Source organism: Saimiri boliviensis, chromosome 4 (genome assembly GCF_048565385.1).
Source record: "Saimiri boliviensis isolate mSaiBol1 chromosome 4, mSaiBol1.pri, whole genome shotgun sequence".
Classification (NCBI taxonomy): domain Eukaryota; kingdom Metazoa; phylum Chordata; class Mammalia; order Primates; family Cebidae; genus Saimiri; species Saimiri boliviensis.
Window position 1 is genome coordinate 41,937,253 of NC_133452.1, and position 19,901 is coordinate 41,957,153.

Below are 19,901 nucleotides of genomic sequence, written 5' to 3' on the forward strand. Positions count from 1 at the left end.
TCCAGTTCTCAGTGGAAGGAATGCTTTCAGTTTTTCCCCATTCAATATTTTGTTGGTTGTGGGTTTGTCATATATGGCTTTTATTACTTTGAGTTAAGTTCCTTCTATGCCTATTTTATCGAGGGGTTTTATCATAAAGGGATGCTGTATTTTATCAAATGCTTTTTCAGTATCTGGTAAGATGATTATGTAACTTCTGTTGTTAATTCTGTTTATGTGATAGATCACATTTATTTACTTGTGTATGTTAAACTATTTCTGCAGCCCTGGGATGAAACCCATGTGATAATCATATATATCTTTTTTATATGCTGTTGGATTTAGTTAGCTAATATTTCGCTGAGGATTTTTGCATCATATTCAGGGATTTTTGTCTGTAGCTTTCTTTTTATGTTATGTAATTTGCTGGTTTTGGTGTTAGGGTGATATTGGCTTCATAGAATGATTAGGGAGGATTCTATCTTTCTCCATCTTTTGGAATAGTTTCAGTAGGATTGGTTCTAATTCTTCTTGGAATGTCTGGTAGAATTCAGCTGTGACTCTATCTGGCCCTAGCCTTTTTTTGGTTGGCAATTTTTAAATTACTGATTCAATCTTACTGCTTGGTATTGGTCTGCTCAGTGTTTCTATTTCTTTGTGATTTAATGTAAGAGGGTTGTATGTTTCCAGGTATTTATCCAATTCCTCTAGCTTTTCTAGTTTATGCGCGTAAAGGTGTTCATTGCAGCTTTGAATGCTCTTTTGTATTTATGTGGTTTCAGTTGCAATATCTCCAGTTTCATTTCTAACTGAGCTTATTTAAATCTTCTCTCTTCTTTTCTTGGTTAATCTCACTCTGCAGGGACAGCTTCTATTGATTGCTTGGCCTCCCCTACTGTGCACAGGTCATACTTTCTTGTTCCTTTGCCTTCTCTTAACTTTTGTTTAAAACTGGATTTTTTTTTCTTTTTTTTTTTTTATTGCATTTTAGGTTTTGGGGTACATGTGATGAACATGCAAGATTGTTGCATAGGTACACACATGGCAGTGATATTTTAAATGATATAATGTGGCATTTGCAGAATCAAATTGTTTCCTTTTCCCAGGACTTGGTGTTATTGGTAGTTGTTTGTTTAGTAATTTTTCTGAACTAAATTTGTAAAATCTGCATTCTCCATTATGTGTGGCCACAGAAGTCCCTGCTTAGTTAGCTTAGTGGGCAACTAATGTCTGAACAGCAATTTACTTACACAGTGGAAACCATGTTTTCAGTACTTGTTGAAGGGCTCTGTGTTCATTTGGGAACATTCTCTCAAAATTCAGTCAGGCATTTGGAAATTCTAGCTTAACCTTGAATTTGGGCTCAGGGAGAGCCTCAAAGTCAGCTGGAATTGAGAAGTAAGGACTTTCGTGGGTCTTTCCTGAGTATGCACAGTCCTGGACATGTATTTAGAATTATATATGTGACTTTCTAGATTCTCAGGAATATGTTGGAACTTTTCTATGTTCTTATGGATATCTCATTTCCCAACTATTCTTTTTAAGCTTTTGGATTAGCCTATTATTTTTTCCCACCACGGCAGGTAGCCACAAATTAAACAATTTTATTATTTTTGGCAAGTACTCTGAGAAAAAGTCTTTCCCCAATAATGAGTTCAAAATGAGATCAATGAGACAGGCATGCAAGTATGATCTTCCAGAGAGGTACCAGACATGTCAAATAATAACAGAATTCTCTGGGGTTGAGCTTTAAAGATAGCTTTTTCCTGTGACTGTCAAGGTGATGATATTTTCGTGATTACAAGTTGTTAGTTTTCAAGGTTCCAGTGGACCTGAGTGTGAGGGAAGGGAGAATGGGAATACAAGTTAAAGTGCCACAAAGCTTGCTGTTCTTTCCAATATTCAGCCATTTTTCTTCAATAAATGCTTCCCAGATTGCTCCAATTCTTTGGTTAATTTTTAGAGTTTTGAAAATAATTGACCTATTCTTTTGTATTAAAATATGTAAACTCTTATATCCTCAATTTTATGGTGGTTTAAAAATACTAAAGATGACGATACCTTGGCAAGAGTGCCCAGGATTACTTATTTGTAAATAAAGAAAATCTACCGAGGAAAGATACCAAGCATTTGACCAATAAACATAGCTCTGTAGATGCAGCTTCAGCAAAAGCAAGATCAATAAAAGTCAAGAAGGGAAAGGTTTGAAGAGTTTTACAAGCACACCTTCAGGGGACAAACTGGAGCCTATTTTTTTACTAAAATCTGAATGGGGAACTGAACTCCAAATGTATACACCACTGGTTCCCTCCTATATTAATATTGTATTTCTATATGTCTCTTTTGTCACCTCAAAAATGTTCAAATATATTTTTTTAAAAAATAAGCAATCATTTCAGTTATGAATGAAACAAAACATAGTGCTTTAGAAGCACAATTTGTTCTTTTACAAAACAGTCCTTCTAGCTGAATCATTTTATGAGTCAGAAAACATGCCAGTTTTGCCAAACAACAACAGAAACATGTCCTATTTGGTAGTTGATTGCATTATCTCCATAGATTGGTAAATCATGTCATGTGTGGTTTATAGTGAAGTTCCAAATTTCTAGGTTGCCTCCTGGAAAGATTTGTCCCTCTTTCAGAGTGTTATGAAGCATGAATAATAAATGTATTCTCTTTGTCATGAGAAATAGCCTGAGAATGTTAAATACTTTGCTTATGATGAACACAGATTTTTTTTTTTTTTTCCCGAACAGCAAGTTTACATTGTCTCTAAACTGTACGGTCAAGGAAGACTGTGGTTTTATCTGTAAAACCACTCTTAAAATTACAGGGCCAGATCAAGACATTTTTCTGTTCTAATATTTAGACCATGCTCTGTGAATTTTGTTGCTGTGTAGGAATTTTGTTTCAGGAGGTAGCAGGCATAAAGGAAGTGTTTGAGACGGAACATCCTTAACTACTCTTTACCCTATCCTGTCCACAGCACACACTCAAATGAAGAGATGAGTGATGTGCCAGACATTGATTTTAATATTTTTACATATAAAACGTTTCTAAACACTTTTATGTATATATAAATTACTAATTGAATTCACATTTTATAGATGAGAAAACAGAATCACCAAGTAATTTACCAGAAATCACATAGCAAGTGGTTATGTTGAGTCTACCCCAGTTCTGTCCAATAAAAATATAATGTGAACCTCATATGTGATTTTAAATGTTCAATAGCCACATTTACTACTTATATATATTTGTATGATAAGTTGTGTCTAAATTTGGCAACTTAAAACAATGAACGTTTATTATGTCACATAATTTATGAGGGTGAGGAATTGAGAGTGCTTTCGATGCTATGGTTCTGCCTCAGGGTCTTTTATGGAGTTGCAGTGAAGCTGTAGGCAGGAAATGGAGTCTGAAGATTTGACTGTGATTTGGAGATCATTCACATGGCTATTCACAAGTTCATTAACATGGCTAGTCTGGGAGGCTTCAGTTCTTTACAACATGGTTCCCTCCATAGGGTTCTCTCTGAGTTAGTGGTATGAAAGTGAGAGCAAGCCCAAGACTGAAACCAGTCTTCTGTGGCCTAATCTCAGAAGTGACATAACATCACTTCTACCATACTGTTTTGATCACACAGATCAATGCTAGTGCAGTCTGGGAGGGGACTGAACAAGGGTGTGACTACTGGGAGGGAGAAATAACGATGACATCTTGAAGGCTACCTAGCACAGATATCTTAATAAGCTAAAAAAGAAAAGTGACATTAATTTTAATAAGTTTTATTTAAAATCTGTATCTAAGATATTATACTTTCAATAACTTATTGATATAAAATTATCAAGATAGTTTACATTCTTTTTATGCTAACCCTTTAAAACCTGATATATATTTTCCATTTATAGTGCATCTCAATTTAGACTGTCCAAATTAAGTAGCCATATTTCAAATGCTCAACACACTGGCTACATTAGTGGTACTATATTGGAAATAACAGATCTGAACAGTATGTATAGGTCCAGATTTATGCTCTCAAGCACTTCTTGTTTAATCACAGAAAAAAAAATAGCTGATTTTTTTGGTCAAGCAATATCAAAGTCATAAAAGGGAATTTATCTACGATTTGTAGAAAATTGTAGCATTAAAAAGATTTGAACTAATATCACTCCTAAAACAAGAAGAAACAAAAAATTTTAGATGAATATTAGAAAATTTACTTTCATTAAATATACAATTTCCTTCATATGTTTCACAGAGTTAAACCATGTATTAAAAACAAGCTTTGGGCCATGCTTCCTACTTAAATTAATTTCTACCAGATAAATGGATTTTACCTATTAAGTTGTCAGGAAACTCTTAAGTAGCCATGTAGCTACTAGGCTGATACCACCCTCCCATGAATCACTAAGGAGACAGTGAGCCAGAGTTGCACAGCAGGCAGCATAAGCTTCTTGTCTCAAAGGTTGTCTTTGACCACTAAGACACCCTAAGCGACACAGGGAGGTACTAAACACATAATTGGGGAACTCTGAGCCTAGAAACCCCAAACATAGAAGGGGTTGCTGGAGAATTGCCAACTTTTGCCCTCCACGAAAAATTGTATTTATTATCCTGGAATATAAAATAATTCCTTTGAGTAGAGGATAAAGACTTTACTATCCTAGAATGTCTCTGGGGAGGGAGATATTATCATTTTTATACTAGTTGAAAACAAACCTACTACCTCTAGCTCTCGAAGTGTATTGAAATGCCATGAAGAATTCTCTTCCAACATAACTATATCCCTTAAGCAGTAAGACTTTATAAAAAATCATTTTTATTACACATGTGAAAAATTTAGAAAACTATTAAAATAACTGATGACAGAATTGAATTAATAGAATTGTTTCTATAAGAAATTAATTAAGGCTAAATGGCTAAAATTTATAAAATCTGCTTTGGTATGCCTGGGTACCAAATATATAATACATTAACCTTTTTAATTTGAACACGTTAACAATGACCATTGTTTCATTTGGAGAATTATATATTCCATCAATAGAAAATATGTATTACATTCAATCATTATTTGTTGTGTTTTCATCTATTGAAATAATCAATCTTTCTTCTTTAACTATTTTATGATTGTAGCTGATTTTTTATTTGACGAAAATATATTTCTATTGGACCTGTTGGAAAATCATTATACAAAAATATAAAATACATTTGCTAGCTTTAAATAATCTTTCAATCTTCTGTTTTTAAAGAGACTTTTTTAAAAGAAGCAAGGTATATAAGTCAGAAGTTGCTACTGTTTTTCCATCTGGATGTTATAGTGAAACATGACTCAGAGCAGCCCTAAATAGAGCTCCCTGCCTTTTAGATAGCTCACTATCCAATGAATCAGGGGCTAGTTTTCCAGATTTTCTGGGTCAGCTTCTCTTAAGGTATGTATTTCCCACTGTGCTCACTAAAGCTGAGTAAACTCAGCTATCTACCTTACAACTTATTTTCCTTGACAAAAGGGTATTTTGTATAAACTATGCAAGAAATGGGAATTAATCAATGTGTGAAAGAAAGTCAGGCTTTTAAAGTAATTTTAAGATCTATTTTTTGGCCTGCATTTTTTCTCTTGTTTTTTAGTACATGATCAGATTGTTTCTCTGCATCCTTTGGATAACTACCATGTATATGAGCTGAAAGACAAACGGATTTTGCAGTTCTAGGTTAAAATGATTCTGTTACTCACCTATGTGCATTTTAGATGCACAATTCAGATCAGAATTCTATTAGAAAGATCATTTTAAAGGAGGCTGTTCCACAGCCAGTGCTGCTCTGTAAGTTTTTCCTACTATTAATGTTTTATGTTCATCTTCTAAAATTTATCTTATCACTCCTGTTCCTTACCATCCCTCTTTCTTACATGCACAATTCTAAAAGCTTTCTATGATATTACCTTAACAGTACCAGCAGGAATGGACTCTTAGGAGCTAGATTGCCCTCAAACAATTGGATCTTCTGCTCCTTGCATCTTAACTGAAAATTGGTAGAGCCCATTTCTATAATTATACACAGTTACATTTTGGGGATTTAAAGGTTCTACCATTGTAGTGCAAGCAGAGTTCCCTATACTTCCTGAACTCCCACCCACCATATATGACAGCCTCCCCCACCAGCAACACATCACATAAGAGTAGTACATTTGTTGCAAGTAGTGAACCTACATGGACACATCATTTTCACCCAAAGTTCATAGTTTATATTAGGGTTCACTTTTGGTATTATACATTCTATGGGTTTTGATAAATGTAGAGTAACACATATCCACCTTGATAGTGTCGTACAGAATAGTTTCACTGCCCTAAAAATCCTCTGTGCTCTGCCTGTTCATCCCTCTCTCTCCTCTAATCCCTGGTTACCACTGACCCTTTTTGTTTCTCCATATTTTGCCTTTTTCATATAGTTGGAATCATACAGTATGCAGCCTTGACACATTGGCTTCTTTCACTTACTAATATGTATTTAAGGTTCTTCCATAGCTTTTCATGACATAATAAGTCATTTCTTTTTAGGGCTGAGTAATATTTCACTGTCTTGATGTGCTACAGTTTATCCATTCAGCTACTGAAGGGCATTGTGATTACTTCCAAGCTTTGGCAATTATTAATAAGGCTGCGATGAACATTCACATGCAGGATTTTGCGTGAAGATAAAGAACCCCAGTTCTTAAAGCTATAAGATGTATTTATTTTTCTGTTTTACAAGTAACACATGCATCTTTTTAAAAATTAGAAAATGGAAGAAAATTCAGGGAAGTAAATAAAACTCACTATAATATCATCACCAGAGTTATCTAGCATTAATGTTAGGTACAGTTATTTCTGTTGTTTTTCAATACATTGTGTACCTGCATACATATAGACACATGCTTTAGCATAATGGGAAAAAATACCTTCTTCTGAGGACTTGCCTGTGTTAAGTAATCTTCAAAGCATGATTTTTATTTTCTAGATAATAGTTCATCACATGCATATTCCTTAACTTATTCAATCCATCCTGAACATTGCCATTTATACAATATGTACTATGAACAGCCTTTTAAAATAAAACTTTATCTGCATTTTTGATTATAATTATTTTATATACATAGAAGTAAAAATGTGTTTAAAGATCTGATTCATATTGTCAATCACATTTCATAAAGGCTCTGCCAGTTTGCATTCCAATCAGGAACTTTTGAGAGGACCAATCGAACTGCTTTTTTAAGGCTGTGACTTAACTGTCTTTCCCATCCCATTTTTTGAGTTAATAGTATTATAATAATTTCCACATAACAACAGTCACCTGTTTAAAATATACAATTCAATGGCTTTTAGTATCCCTGTCTCCATTTTTCTTAGCAACATGAAATTTAAAATCTTCAGCATCCTTGAAAATGTCAGGGCCTGATAGATGTAGCAGAGGGTCACACTGTCAACAATGCCCTGTAGCCAGGCAGGGGAACTAAGATGTGCAGCGCTTGGGTGAGTCAAGCAAGGAAAGAGTTGTTCTTATAAGGGTGTCTGTTTTGACCTGCTTCTTTCTGGAAGTGTAAGTAAACATGGCCAGAAATGAATGAATTAAAAAACTTTTAGAAATGAATTGTTAATTGGCTGGGGATAGTGGCTCATGCCTGTAATCCCAGCTCTTTGAAAGGTTGAGGTGGGAGGATGGCGTGAACCCAGGAGTTCGAGGCTGCAGTGAGCTATGATTGCACCATGACACTCCAGCCTGAGTGACAGCAAGACCCTATCTCAAAAATAAAAAAAAATTAAATATTAAGAGATGATAATCATTATTTGCAAATAGTAGCATTACCCAGAAAGACAGAGGTCAAATGAGACAAAGTATTGAAACTTGGTAAGATGACAAGATGAACAAATATGTTAAACACCTGTATATAAATAAATGAATATATACTTACATCTAAGAATACATACAGTTATAATTTTCTATTTATAAACACTTAGACTATAAAGGGATAACATATTTTACAACTTTAACTCATTTATTTACCTAAAAAGTATTATAAAAGTTTACTTATTTATTAAAAATAAGCAGATGTATGTGCTTGAATCAGAAAACTGAATATTATAAATTTATCAATTGCATATGAATTAATTTATATTCAACACAATGCAGAATATAATTTCCGTATTATAATCATAATTATTATTATGTTGCCTCTTGAGAGAGTAATTGTAAAAATCACTTGGGAGAATAAACAAGTGAACATATTCAAGCAAATATTTAAAAAATAGAATAATGAGGGAATACTTGTCCTACCAACATTAATGCCTGATACAAAGTTCTAATAAATGGCACTGTATGTTGCTTACAGAAAATCAAAAACTGCATCAATAAATTACTTTAACAATGGTGGTGCTAGTTGTTATAGAAGCATCATGGTGGCCCAGCAGTCCCAGCACTTTGGGAAGCTGAGGTGGGAAGATCACCTGGGGTCAGGAGTTCGAGACTAGCCTGACCAACAAGGAGAAACCTCGTCTCCACTAAAAGTACAAAAAATTAGCTTGGAACGGTGGTACATGCTTGTAATCCCAGCTACTCAGAAGACTGAGGCAGGAAAATCGCTTGAACCCAGGAGGCGGAGGTAACAGTGAGCTGAGATTGTGCCGTTGCACTCCAGCCTGGGCCACAAAAACGAAAATCTGTCTCAGAAAGAAAAAAAAAAAGCATCACAGCAACACTTTTAATTTGACTCTAGTGCCATGCACTTAAGCTCAGAAACAGACTTTAATGTAGAGTATTACTTCCTGTTTGATAACGTTTTTACTACACAAATGTGTTTAAAGGAAGAATTATTTAGTACATTGTTCTAGTATAGTTAATAATGTAGTAAACAATAGATCAAATTGTATCAACATTATACCAGATAGCAAAATAAATTTGAAATAGATGAAAACATTACATTTTAAGAAACACTGTCTTATGTCTATATTTGAAACAACGTTCAAGTTGCAAATATAATGGAAAACCATAAGGAAACAATATATTTGAGTACATGAAATGATCCTTTCTGTCATAAAGTCAAAAAAAAAAAACTGAGGAAGAAATGTTTAATAGCACAGTAAAATAACTCAATTTTTAAAAGACTGGATGTCACTAAAATGAAAAACAGAAAAAAAACAATAAAAATTCTAGTAGAACACTAATGAGAAAATGGACAAAGCTTAAAGGAAATTCAAATGGCTTATAATTATGTAGAAAATTAGTTTGTACGAACACAGGAACAACTGTTTCACATATGTAGCTAGCTAAGCTTTTGCAATTATGAAATTGAGAAAAATATTATGAAAGGGTCACTCTTAAACCTAACTAAAGAGTGTATGCTTCCTGAAAATAAATGTGATCATAGAGTGAGTAGCCTCTTTGAAAATACATGTGACATATTTTGAGTTCCATCTACATCTTATGCATGTACAGAGATAATGATTGATGATAGGCGTATACTTAGTCTTAGTTCTGCCATCCTGGAACCAGCAATCTGCTGAGACAAGAGCCTTTAAAATGTTTAAAGCTTTAACTCAGTGCTTCCACTTGCCAAAATCAACTCCAAAGAAATAGCAGTTTTAGAATTATTTATAATAGGAAAATAATAGAATCAACTTAAATGTCCAACAGTGAGGAATCGGATAAATTCTGATACATCCTTATAATCTGTTAACAACTATATTTGTGAAAAATATTTTAAAGCCTGGGGGTTTATTAATGGTTCAATATTAAATTCAAATGAACTGTCTATAGTGAAGTCTCAAAGTTGTTCAAAATATTTTTATCTCTCTCTATATATATCAAATTTTAAAAAGTCAAAATTTTAAAAGAGGCTATTTCAGTTCAGTGAGAATGAGTGATTTTAATTTTATTTTAGATTTGTTAAAATTTTTTTAAAGAATATATATATATACTTATACACACGCACACACATACTACACATACATACAGAGAAATGCAAACACACAAATAAAAATTTAGACAGAGCTTCTTGGTGTGTTTTAGTGCTTTGATTTAACAATTTTCTCATTTATAAAGTAGGGAAAACATTAATATTATTTGTCTCACAAAATTCTTCTGAGGATCAAATAAATTAAATGAGGAGATTAGCTTACTACAGACCTTGGCACATAACAAGTATTCAATAATAGTGGTAACATTGTTATTTTCATTATTATCTTTTAAAAATGTGGAGGGGCTCATCTGTTTCATTAGCCCCAGCATGGGTTGGCCTTGAATTTTCTCAGGACAACTCTATTCTCTTTACTATGAAAGTAACTTCCTTTTGGCTTTTTGCAGTAGTTGTTCTATTATTCTTAGTTTTTGATGATATGGTAAGTTTTTATTTTTTTCTATCATTTTCTCTGTGTTTTGTGTATACTTTATTGGGAGGTCACCAGGGCTGCTCGACAGACAGCATTTAAACCCCTCTTAATCAGACGCAAACCTTGGAAAACTCCAGTTTGTTATCTTTAGTATCTAAAGTGATCAACAATAGCAAGTCCAAAGGCTGGGATCTTTCCTGAAAGCAACTGTCTGGGACAATCTGAATAGTTTTGAGGCAGTTCCATAGGAGTTACCTGCAGGAGATCTCCCAGTGCTCGCTCTGAAGAAATTTATCTCAGAGCTGTTCAGGTGTTCCTGCTGACCAGATACCAGCTAAAAGCTTCCAGAGAGGACTGTCAGGGGCCAGTAAACCCACTGAGATAGTGGTGGGTCAGTCCCAATGCCAATTTTAGATGGGGGGATTTTCAAATTCATGCTATTAAAGTCAGTTTATGTTACCTGGTAATGTGGAACCAAAAGAATGTGCTTAGAGAGAAAATGTTCCTTTTTATATGCTGGTGAAGTTAGAAAGAAAAAGTTCAGTTTTCTTTATTGTGCAAATCAAAATCTATTTAAATTCTAAGCTCTGACATTCCATTTAATACTGATGGTTACATCGGGAAATTATACCTCTTCCTAATTTGAATTTAATGTAAACTGATTTTTAATTGTTTTGTATAACCATGGGTAACAGATTTTTTTGAACACTGCATGGTAAAAATCAGCAAATATGTCAGACAAAGCACAGCGTTACAGGGAAACACCACGGCATATGTCGACAGTTATAGAAGAATTGCTGCTGTTTTCACCCTTCACACCAGAATAATTTTTTCAATATTTACCTCCCCTGTGTAGAGAGAGAAACATATGGAGCTTTACATAATCATAAGCATAAACAGGTGGCTACTTAGGTACATTTAATTTGCAGGCAACATCAATACTGAACAACACAATCAGCTCCACATGGCTCCCAAACTCTTTCTACTAACATTCCATTAACAAAATTAAGATCATTAAAATAGAGAGAAGTATGCTCTTCCCTCAATTGGCTTCAGGTACCTTTCAGAGTCATGAATAAAACACATTTTCAAAAATGCCTTGGCATTTTGCTGTTTTCTTTGTTCAAGGGAACTTCAGTAACTGTGTATAATATATACCTAGAGAATAACTACAATATTTGCATTTAAAAATGTGCTTACATCTTTTATTCTCCTTATAATTTGCTAATTATGGACATAAAACTATGATGGTTAAATTCTAAGTAATTTATCAAAGCATGGGGTCAGACAAGCTCCTCAAAGCAACCTGAAAATATTTCTCCAAAGGCAGTCACCTAAAGAGGTCACCTGAGGCTCATTTCCATATTCAAACATGCTGGTGAAATCTGTGGAAATTATCATTGCTGGAAATTTTTGCTCAGTCTGTGCCAGATGCTGAGCTGTAGATTCTATGTATTTTGTTACCTCAATTTTGATCCAGACTGGAATATCTAGTTTGTCCTCGTTGGCCTTGAGCTTACATAGTTCAACCTTATAACCATCCTACAATGGCTTAGAATCCCAGAGTAAAGGAAAATGAGGAGATTTACACTATTTTTTAAACATTTGGTGCTTACTAGGTGTTAAGTACTATTTAATCATGTTACAGGTATTAACTTATCAAATCACCGCAGTGACTTTATGTGGTAAGTAATAGAACTGTTCGCATTTTATGAAAAAGGAAATTGTAGCCCTGAGAATTTAAATTCTGGAGTTTACACATTATGGAAGGGGCTGAGGCCAGAATTTAAAATGAGGCTAATAGGAATTGGCAAGCCATAATCTTGAAACCACCCCACTCTAGTTGTGTTCCCTTTATCCTGAAAGTTCTACTACCCAAAATCACCTAGGGTCAGGAATCGTCAAAATTCTACTACCTAAAATCACCTAGGGCTAGAAACAGCAAATCTGTGGTACTGTGAAGATCTTCTTAACAATGCTTTGTGAGAGGTTTGGGGGTGCCTAAGGTCTGCGGGGGTTCTTTCTAGCCCCGATACCTCTATGTGTCTTCTCAAAACACAAGGAGCAGTGCTCTGCAGAACTAATGAGCATCCAGGGAGCTGTGCTGCCAGCAAGGTTATGAGAATAACAATTTTTCACATTCTCTCTCCTCATCATAGGTCTATTACTCACTCTCACTGCCTAGGAGAGAGAAGGTTTTAATATGAACAAGTGTGTATGATGTGTGGCACGTTTATTAATAAGCTATGATTACAATAAAGCTTTAGGCCTAGATATCAGATTATGTCATTTGATCTTAAGAACTAACATTATTAATGTAAGTTATTTGTTAAGCATCCCAAATGTGTTAGATTTTGCAGTCACTCCTTTCAAGGAGTTTAAATGTTAACTGGGAAGCAGTTTGTTTGTTTTCCCTGTGCAGTGGTTGAACCAAAGAGGTAAAAATTAATTGAAAGATTTTATTATATATTCTTTTACCTCCTTAGGTAAAATGAATATGAAAAACTGTTAATAGATTACAGACAGTTTCAATTCAATTATTATTATTATTGTTATTATTATGAGATGGAGTCTCACTCTGTTGACCAGGCTGGAGTGCAGTGATACGATCTCGGCTCACTGCAATCTTCGTCTCCTAGGTTCAAGCAATAGTCCTGCCTCAGCCTCCCTAGTAGCTGGGACTACAGGCACACGCCACCACACCCACCTAATTTTTTTTATTTTTAGTGGAGATGGGGTTTCATCATGTTGGCCAGGCTGGCCTCGAGCTCCTGACCTCAAATGATTTGCCCACCTCTGCCTCCCAAAGTGCTGGGATTACAGGCATGATCCACAGCGCTTGGCCCCAATTCAATTATTAATGTAAAGACAATTGAACATAGGCATTCTATGGCCTCACTTAGTTTCCCCCAACATTTTAAGAAACATGATCACCATGTCTGACATATGTTCTTCCCTCTCAAATACTCAGTTAAATTACTGTGTACATTTCTTTATCCCAAACTTTGATTTTCCCCATATTGCTTATTTCTGCTCTCAAAGACTCTTCTATGAAGATTGTTGGAGTCACGCATTAATTGATGATGTTCAGTGATCTGTAATTGACACCAAAATCTGGAGACTCTTCTCAGTTCAGGCCGTTATTATTTTATATTCCAATACTTCGAGGGTTTTGAACTTTTTGCTTTCATAGATTTGTAGAATATGCCAACCTAAACATCCTTGTTATTATACGTTTCTCATTTCACATGTTTCTTGTGCTTTTTCTATCATTGTGTTATATTCCTAAGGCAATTTTTAGGTTGGCATATTCTATAAATCTATCTTTTTCAAGACTACCCCAAATCCAGTGTTTTCCATTAGAAATTTTAGCTCAAGTATCTCTATTCATCTTCAGATTGAAATGGTGTGCATGAAATGACCTATCAAAACCTTTGAAGTAGGACCAGGAGATTATTATTGTTCTTCTCATACTGTGGCGTCTGGGGAAGGCTGATCCATGCAAAGAGAGGGCTGGTTGGCGAGACCTATAAACATGTTATTCTCATGAGCAATGTCCTTGTAAGTCGTACATGTAGCAGGAAGGCAAGCCTGGCTTGGTGGCAGGGTGCAAAACTTGGATGTCAAAGCTCAGATTGAGATTCCAGAACTATGACTACCAGCTGTAAAAATTGTGACATGTTTGTATCCCCCAATAGTAGTAATATTTCTTTCATTGTCCTCAAAAGATTATTATAAGGATAAATGATGCATATAAGAAAGTTTTCAAACTTGTAAATTTCTAAACAAATTTCAGTTGCTGTGAATACTGTTAATAAAAACTGTAAATCATTAAGAATGGGTTAAAAATATAAACTCCCTCAAAACCTAAGATTCAAGGGAAAAACTTGAAAGACTACATTCATTTACTAATTAACTTTTAACAGCTCAATCTATTGCATTTCCCATGATTTTTGTTAGTAAGTGACATTTTCTTTATGAACAATGTCTCCTAATTCAAAAATAAAAAATAAAATTCCTTGTAAAAGCTAACAGGCCAGTGTGGTGGCTCACCCCTATAATTGCAGCACTTTGGGAGGCCGAGGTGGGCAGATCACCTGAGGTCAGGTGTTCAAGACCAGCCTGGGCAACATGGAGAAACCCCATCTCTACTAAAGATACAAACATTAACTGAGTATAGTGGCGTGTGCCTGTAATCCCAGCTACCCAGGAGGCTGAGGTTCTTGCTTGAATCCAGGAGACTAAGACGGAGTGAGCCAAGATCATGCCACTGCACTCCAGCCTGGGAGACAGAATGAGACTCCATCTCAAAAAAATAAAAAGCAAAATAATAATAATAATAAAGATCTAACAATTTAAGGGGGAAATAGACATCTATTTTCTCCTGTTAACTTGTTTAATAAAGGTTGCATATTGGCTTATTTTACTAACTTGATTACTCGACTCTTGGAATGGGTCTTATCTTTTTTTTTTTTGGAAGAATAACAAAGCATATTTCCCCAGTATAAAACTACTGTACACTTCGAGGAAAAGATGAAAAAAAAAAAAAAAAAAAAAAAAAAAAAACACTCATCACATTTAGATCTCATCAGTCCCAATGGTGCTTTAATTTATATTTAACTTTCTTCACTGTGAAGCTAAAGTTCCAATATGGCATCATATTAAAAAAAGCAGCAACAACATGCCCTAGTTTTTATGGCTTTCAGTGGCTGTTTTAAAGAAAGAATTATTTGGATTGGCTGCAATAGTATATGAAGAGATAAGTTAATCAAATGTTTTTCCTACATTGTGCTACTTAGTATGCTAAACTGTGTACTTCATCATCTTTTAAGGAAAAGCACACAGCTTCACAGACACATTTTTCTCACAACAGAGACATCCAACAAGACAGCTCTGAATAGTGTGATTAACTGAAATAATGGTGGACCTGAGGGTTTTAGCTTTTTCCTACTTCATATTTTAGGTCTGTTATTACCTTAGGTGAGCTCTATTCCCCAAGAAAGATGACACCAAATTAATTCTGTGACTTATGTCATCGATATAGCTAGGATAGAAATAAAACTATGTGTCTCTACCTTGTATGAGATTCTAGGTAGCTATATTTTTTAAAAAACTTATTTTACAAAATCTGCTGAATTTTCTATTTCCTGATAATGATTGTGGACTCTTAGAAATAAATCTTCACACACAGACAAATGAGATTAAACAGACACAGGCACACACACACACACACAAATTCGTTTACTGAGCTGAATTCAAGAACACTATTTTATTGAATTCTCCCTGATACGAGATATAATAAAATGAGAAATTCCTTCAAAGTAAATGTGTCTTTCCCTTTTTTAGTCAGGCACACAATGCAGTGAATGAACACTGTTCCTTTTCTAAAAGTTTTTAGCATAGGTTGCATTTGCTACCTTGCTCATTTCTGCCAAGAATGCCTCTCTCACACTTTTTCAGGATGTTTATATCTAAAAATCACCAAAATTCCTTCTGTTTGTATGAGTAAAAATAGACTTCAAAAATAACTGACTACAATAATCTTTGAAAAGTAATCAAAAATTATTAAAAAGACACTATAATCAGGTTAAAAATTATTTGATATATAGATGAATTTCACTGGAATATACTTGTTGATGAAATAATAAATGATTTTTTGAGGCTATATAATTTTACTAAGTTTTTAAAAAACTATCTTCTTAGAGCATGCTAGTGTATAATATTATTAATTACTTTTGGGTTAAGAATGCAATTAACTAATTTCTTCTTTGTTCTCATTTTCTCTGGAATTTATTAAAATATATTTAATAAATGAATTTCTGAAAGTGAAGCAAAGCAGATGTGGCCCATAAAATAAAAATAAAATAAATCAAACAGAACCACTTAGACATCCCATGTACAAAAAGCTATATCTTAAATAGTAAAAATGTATTGTAGTAGTTGATTATCCTGATAGAATCAGAGAAAACATTTCAAATACTGAAATTAGTGAAATAGATATCAGTGGAATAGCGAAAATAGCACAATTTTCTAATGAAAAAATTACAGAAGTAATGAGAGAAAATGAGAAGAATGATTGAAATATAGTCAAGAGCAGTCAGATCAGAATAACTACAGAACCTGGTATTTTCAAGGAGTGTTACGTGATATATTATGTTGTGATTTATTAATGTGTGTTTTCCTCAACAGTTTTATAATCAAAGAAATTTGGGAAATTCTGCATCTCATATTCTCCTCTTGAGAGTCACAGTACATTTAAAGTTTCTGAGAAGTCTTACATTAATTGGACCTATGCAGATATTTTTTCATTGTGGTAGAATACACGTAACATGAACTTTATCATTTTAAGGTGTACAGTTCAGTGGCATCAAGTACATTTGCAATATTGTACAACTGTCACTACCATCTATCTAGTCCAAGCTACGTAGCTTTTTTTTTTTTTTTTTTATAACCTCCACCTCCCAAGCTCAATCAGTCCTCTCACCTCAGCCTCCCGAGTAGCTGGGACTAAAGGTGCATGCCACTATGCCCAGCTAATTTTTGTATTTTTTTGTAGAGATGGGGTTTCATCATGTTGCCCAGGCTGATCTCACACTCCTGGCCTCAAGTGATCCTCCCACCTCAGCCTCCCAAGGTTCTGGGATTACAGGCCCAGCTATATAGCTTTTTAATGATTGATGTGACTAGAAATTGGTTCCCTTTGGGAATATCTTTTAATTTTGGTGTGTCTAGAGAATACATTCATTAAAAAGTTGGTCAAATCGAATTTTCTCATTTTAAAAATAAAAAATTTAAAATGTGCCTGAGAGGTTAGGTTTGCGTGAGATCACAGAGTAGTTGGAACAAAGCCAGTATCTCATCCAGATTTCTTATTTCCAAGAACAGTCTTTTCTATTTCAAGGTATTTTCACCTTGTCTTACTTTGTAATGTCTGGTCGTATGATCTAGTGATCTATAATCAATACCTCATAATTTTACCTAGAAGAATTCTGATTTAAAACAAGCATTTCTAATCTTTAAAACAGTATCACTTTAAAAATGTACATGCTATTTGTGTTTTAACTCTCTCATTGTGATTCTCTTGTGAGAATTTTCATTGTAAGAACTCTCTTTTTAATTCACATACTTCTGTTATTAGGTCTTTTTAAGATTGTGGCTGATAAAACTCCGTACCTTACTATGGAAGAAATCACAAGGACCATTCATATTGGACCAAGTAGACTAGGGCATCCTTGCTTTTATCATCAGAAGGATATAAAACTAGAGAACCTCATCATAAAGCAAGGTGAGCAAATCATGCTCAACTCAGTTGAAGAGATCAATGGAAATATAATGGTGAGCTGTGCAGTGGTAAGGAATCATCAAAATCATTCATTTAATTTGCCTTTGTCACAAGAAGGAGAATTCTACGAGTGTGAAGATGAACGTATTTATACTCTAAAGGAGATTGTTGAATGGAAGATTCCCAAGAACAGAACACGAACTGTAAAACTTACAGATTTTTCAAATAAGTGGGACTCAACGAATCCATTTCCTAAAGACTTTTATGGTACCCTGATTCTCAAGCCTGTTTATGAAATTCAAGGTGTGATGAAATGTAAGTATCCACTGAGAATGATGCTCTATGAGCCTTAGCATGTGGGGTTTGGGAAAGAAAGGTTTTGGATCCTGAAGAAGGAGACTTGATCTTTATTTCAACTATTAAGCCTCTGAGAGTTAGATTCCTCATCGATCAATAAGCAAACCATATATCAGTTGCAAAGATCAAATTGAGTAATGAATATACAGATATGTTGTAAATTGTATGGTGCTATTCACATATGAGGTGCTGTAACTATTGGGAACAGACAGATCAAAATACCAATTTATTTTTATTCATGCCAGTTACATATGGCTAGAAAAGAGCTACTTTAAAAAATAGAACATATTTGGTTAGAATGAGTCTTTTTTATATGGAGGTGGTCTTAATGCATCCAATCCTTCTATTTTTCTGATAGCCTTTTTTTTCCAGCCACCCATTATTGGCTACAAATCTCTCCTAGCCCAGAGCTCCTCTGTCTTAAGGGAAAATTATAGATAAATTAATTCACACATAGGCAAGTTTTAATATGCAACCTTCATAGAATTATTTGCATTTTGAAATAGGAATATCTGGAGAGAGCATTGTTACTGCAAAGTTATTAATACCTTGAGTTTTCAGGATTATGACACATGAGTAGGATGGATAGTAGAGAGTTCTGAACTTGGAGACCTAGATTCTAATTCTGGATCAATAACTTAATAGGTGGTGGGTTTCAGTGCACCATTAAACGCCCTATTTATGCAAAGAAAATGATGATACTCTTTTGCCTACCTTTTGAAGTTGTTTTGACAGAGAAATTAAGGTTTTATTAAGATACTATTATGCTATACAGTTGAGAATAAAAAACAGTATGTTAAAATAATTGTTCAAATGGTCATCCTAAGGTATCTTTAAAAAAATCTATTTTACTCTGCTCCCATTAATACTGTTGGCCACATACAATTATTAAAAAATCAATATGAATCTTTTGGTAAGTATTAGAATTTTAATCTATCCTAAATTCTGTCCCAAACAACGATTTAACTAGAAATTAATTGATTGATTTTGAACTAAAGGTACAGGTAAGGAATTCCACTTGAATGAATACTAAAAATATTATAAAAAATTGAGGCCACTGCAAATTTTAGAGCCCACATTAATGTTCTGTTAGTCCCTAATTGTGCAATTGAGATGTGTAATTTAGATTTCTTTGATTTTTATAAATAATAGATAAGATTTTTTCATTTTAAAATGTGTTACTTTCTAAAACTATTGGCATCTCCAGCCTATTGCATAGTTACAAATGAGGGTAAACCCAGAACCTAAGCACATGGATAAGGTGGTCACAACATTTAATAAATTAAATTAGGAAGCAAGAAAGGCTTCTCCGAGGAAATGGCATTTAAAGGAATACTCAGATGAAGCATAGGAGGTAATCAGGCCAAGAAGAAGGGGACAAGATTGGAGAAAGCAGGAGCAGTATGGGGGAAGCAGGTGAACAAGAGATGGGAGCTCTAAAGTAGCTGATGTGAGGGAAAAAATGGAGAGGGCAGGTTGAAAATAATGTGACCATATGCAGAGGCTAAAGTTTGTCATAAAGGCAAATCAGTAAAAGGCTTTAAGAGGGAGAGACAAGAACAGAGAAGAGTAGTGAGGCCAGTTGGGTGCCAGGGTATAGATTTGTATAACAGAGACATCAGTGGGAAAGACAGAAAGTCATAGCTGGGCTTTATGGGTATTTAAGAATTACAGTGAGCAAAATGTGAAGGTCTATTGGAAGGGAAAAGAGGCCAAACTGGTTCCAAGTCTTCCGGCTTGATCTACCGGATAGAAGTGCAGTTTATTGAATGTAACCATCGGAAAATCAGGGGAGGTTAACATATTTGTTTAGGTAGGACTTAACTGTGAATTCATGTTAACCAAGACCCAGAAGAAAGCCCTGGTTTGAAATAGTATGCTTTACAAAGTGTTTTAGTTTTAGGAAGGAGTCTAATACACTT

The 19,901-nt window shown here is 34.4% G+C and overlaps 1 protein-coding gene across 3 annotated transcripts in view; it reads left to right on the plus strand.

Moving 5' to 3' along the window:
- The window catches only part of THEMIS (thymocyte selection associated), a 241,147-nt gene that overhangs the window by 76,218 nt on the left and 145,028 nt on the right, over positions 1-19,901 (plus strand). For 2 of the 3 annotated variants that reach the window (XM_074397500.1, XM_074397501.1), the window contains exon 3: positions 17,479-17,937. In XM_074397500.1, the coding sequence (XP_074253601.1) occupies positions 17,479-17,937 (459 nt within the window). The remainder of the gene's footprint in view (positions 1-17,478; positions 17,938-19,901) is intronic. The other variant, XM_074397502.1, reaches the window with a different exon arrangement.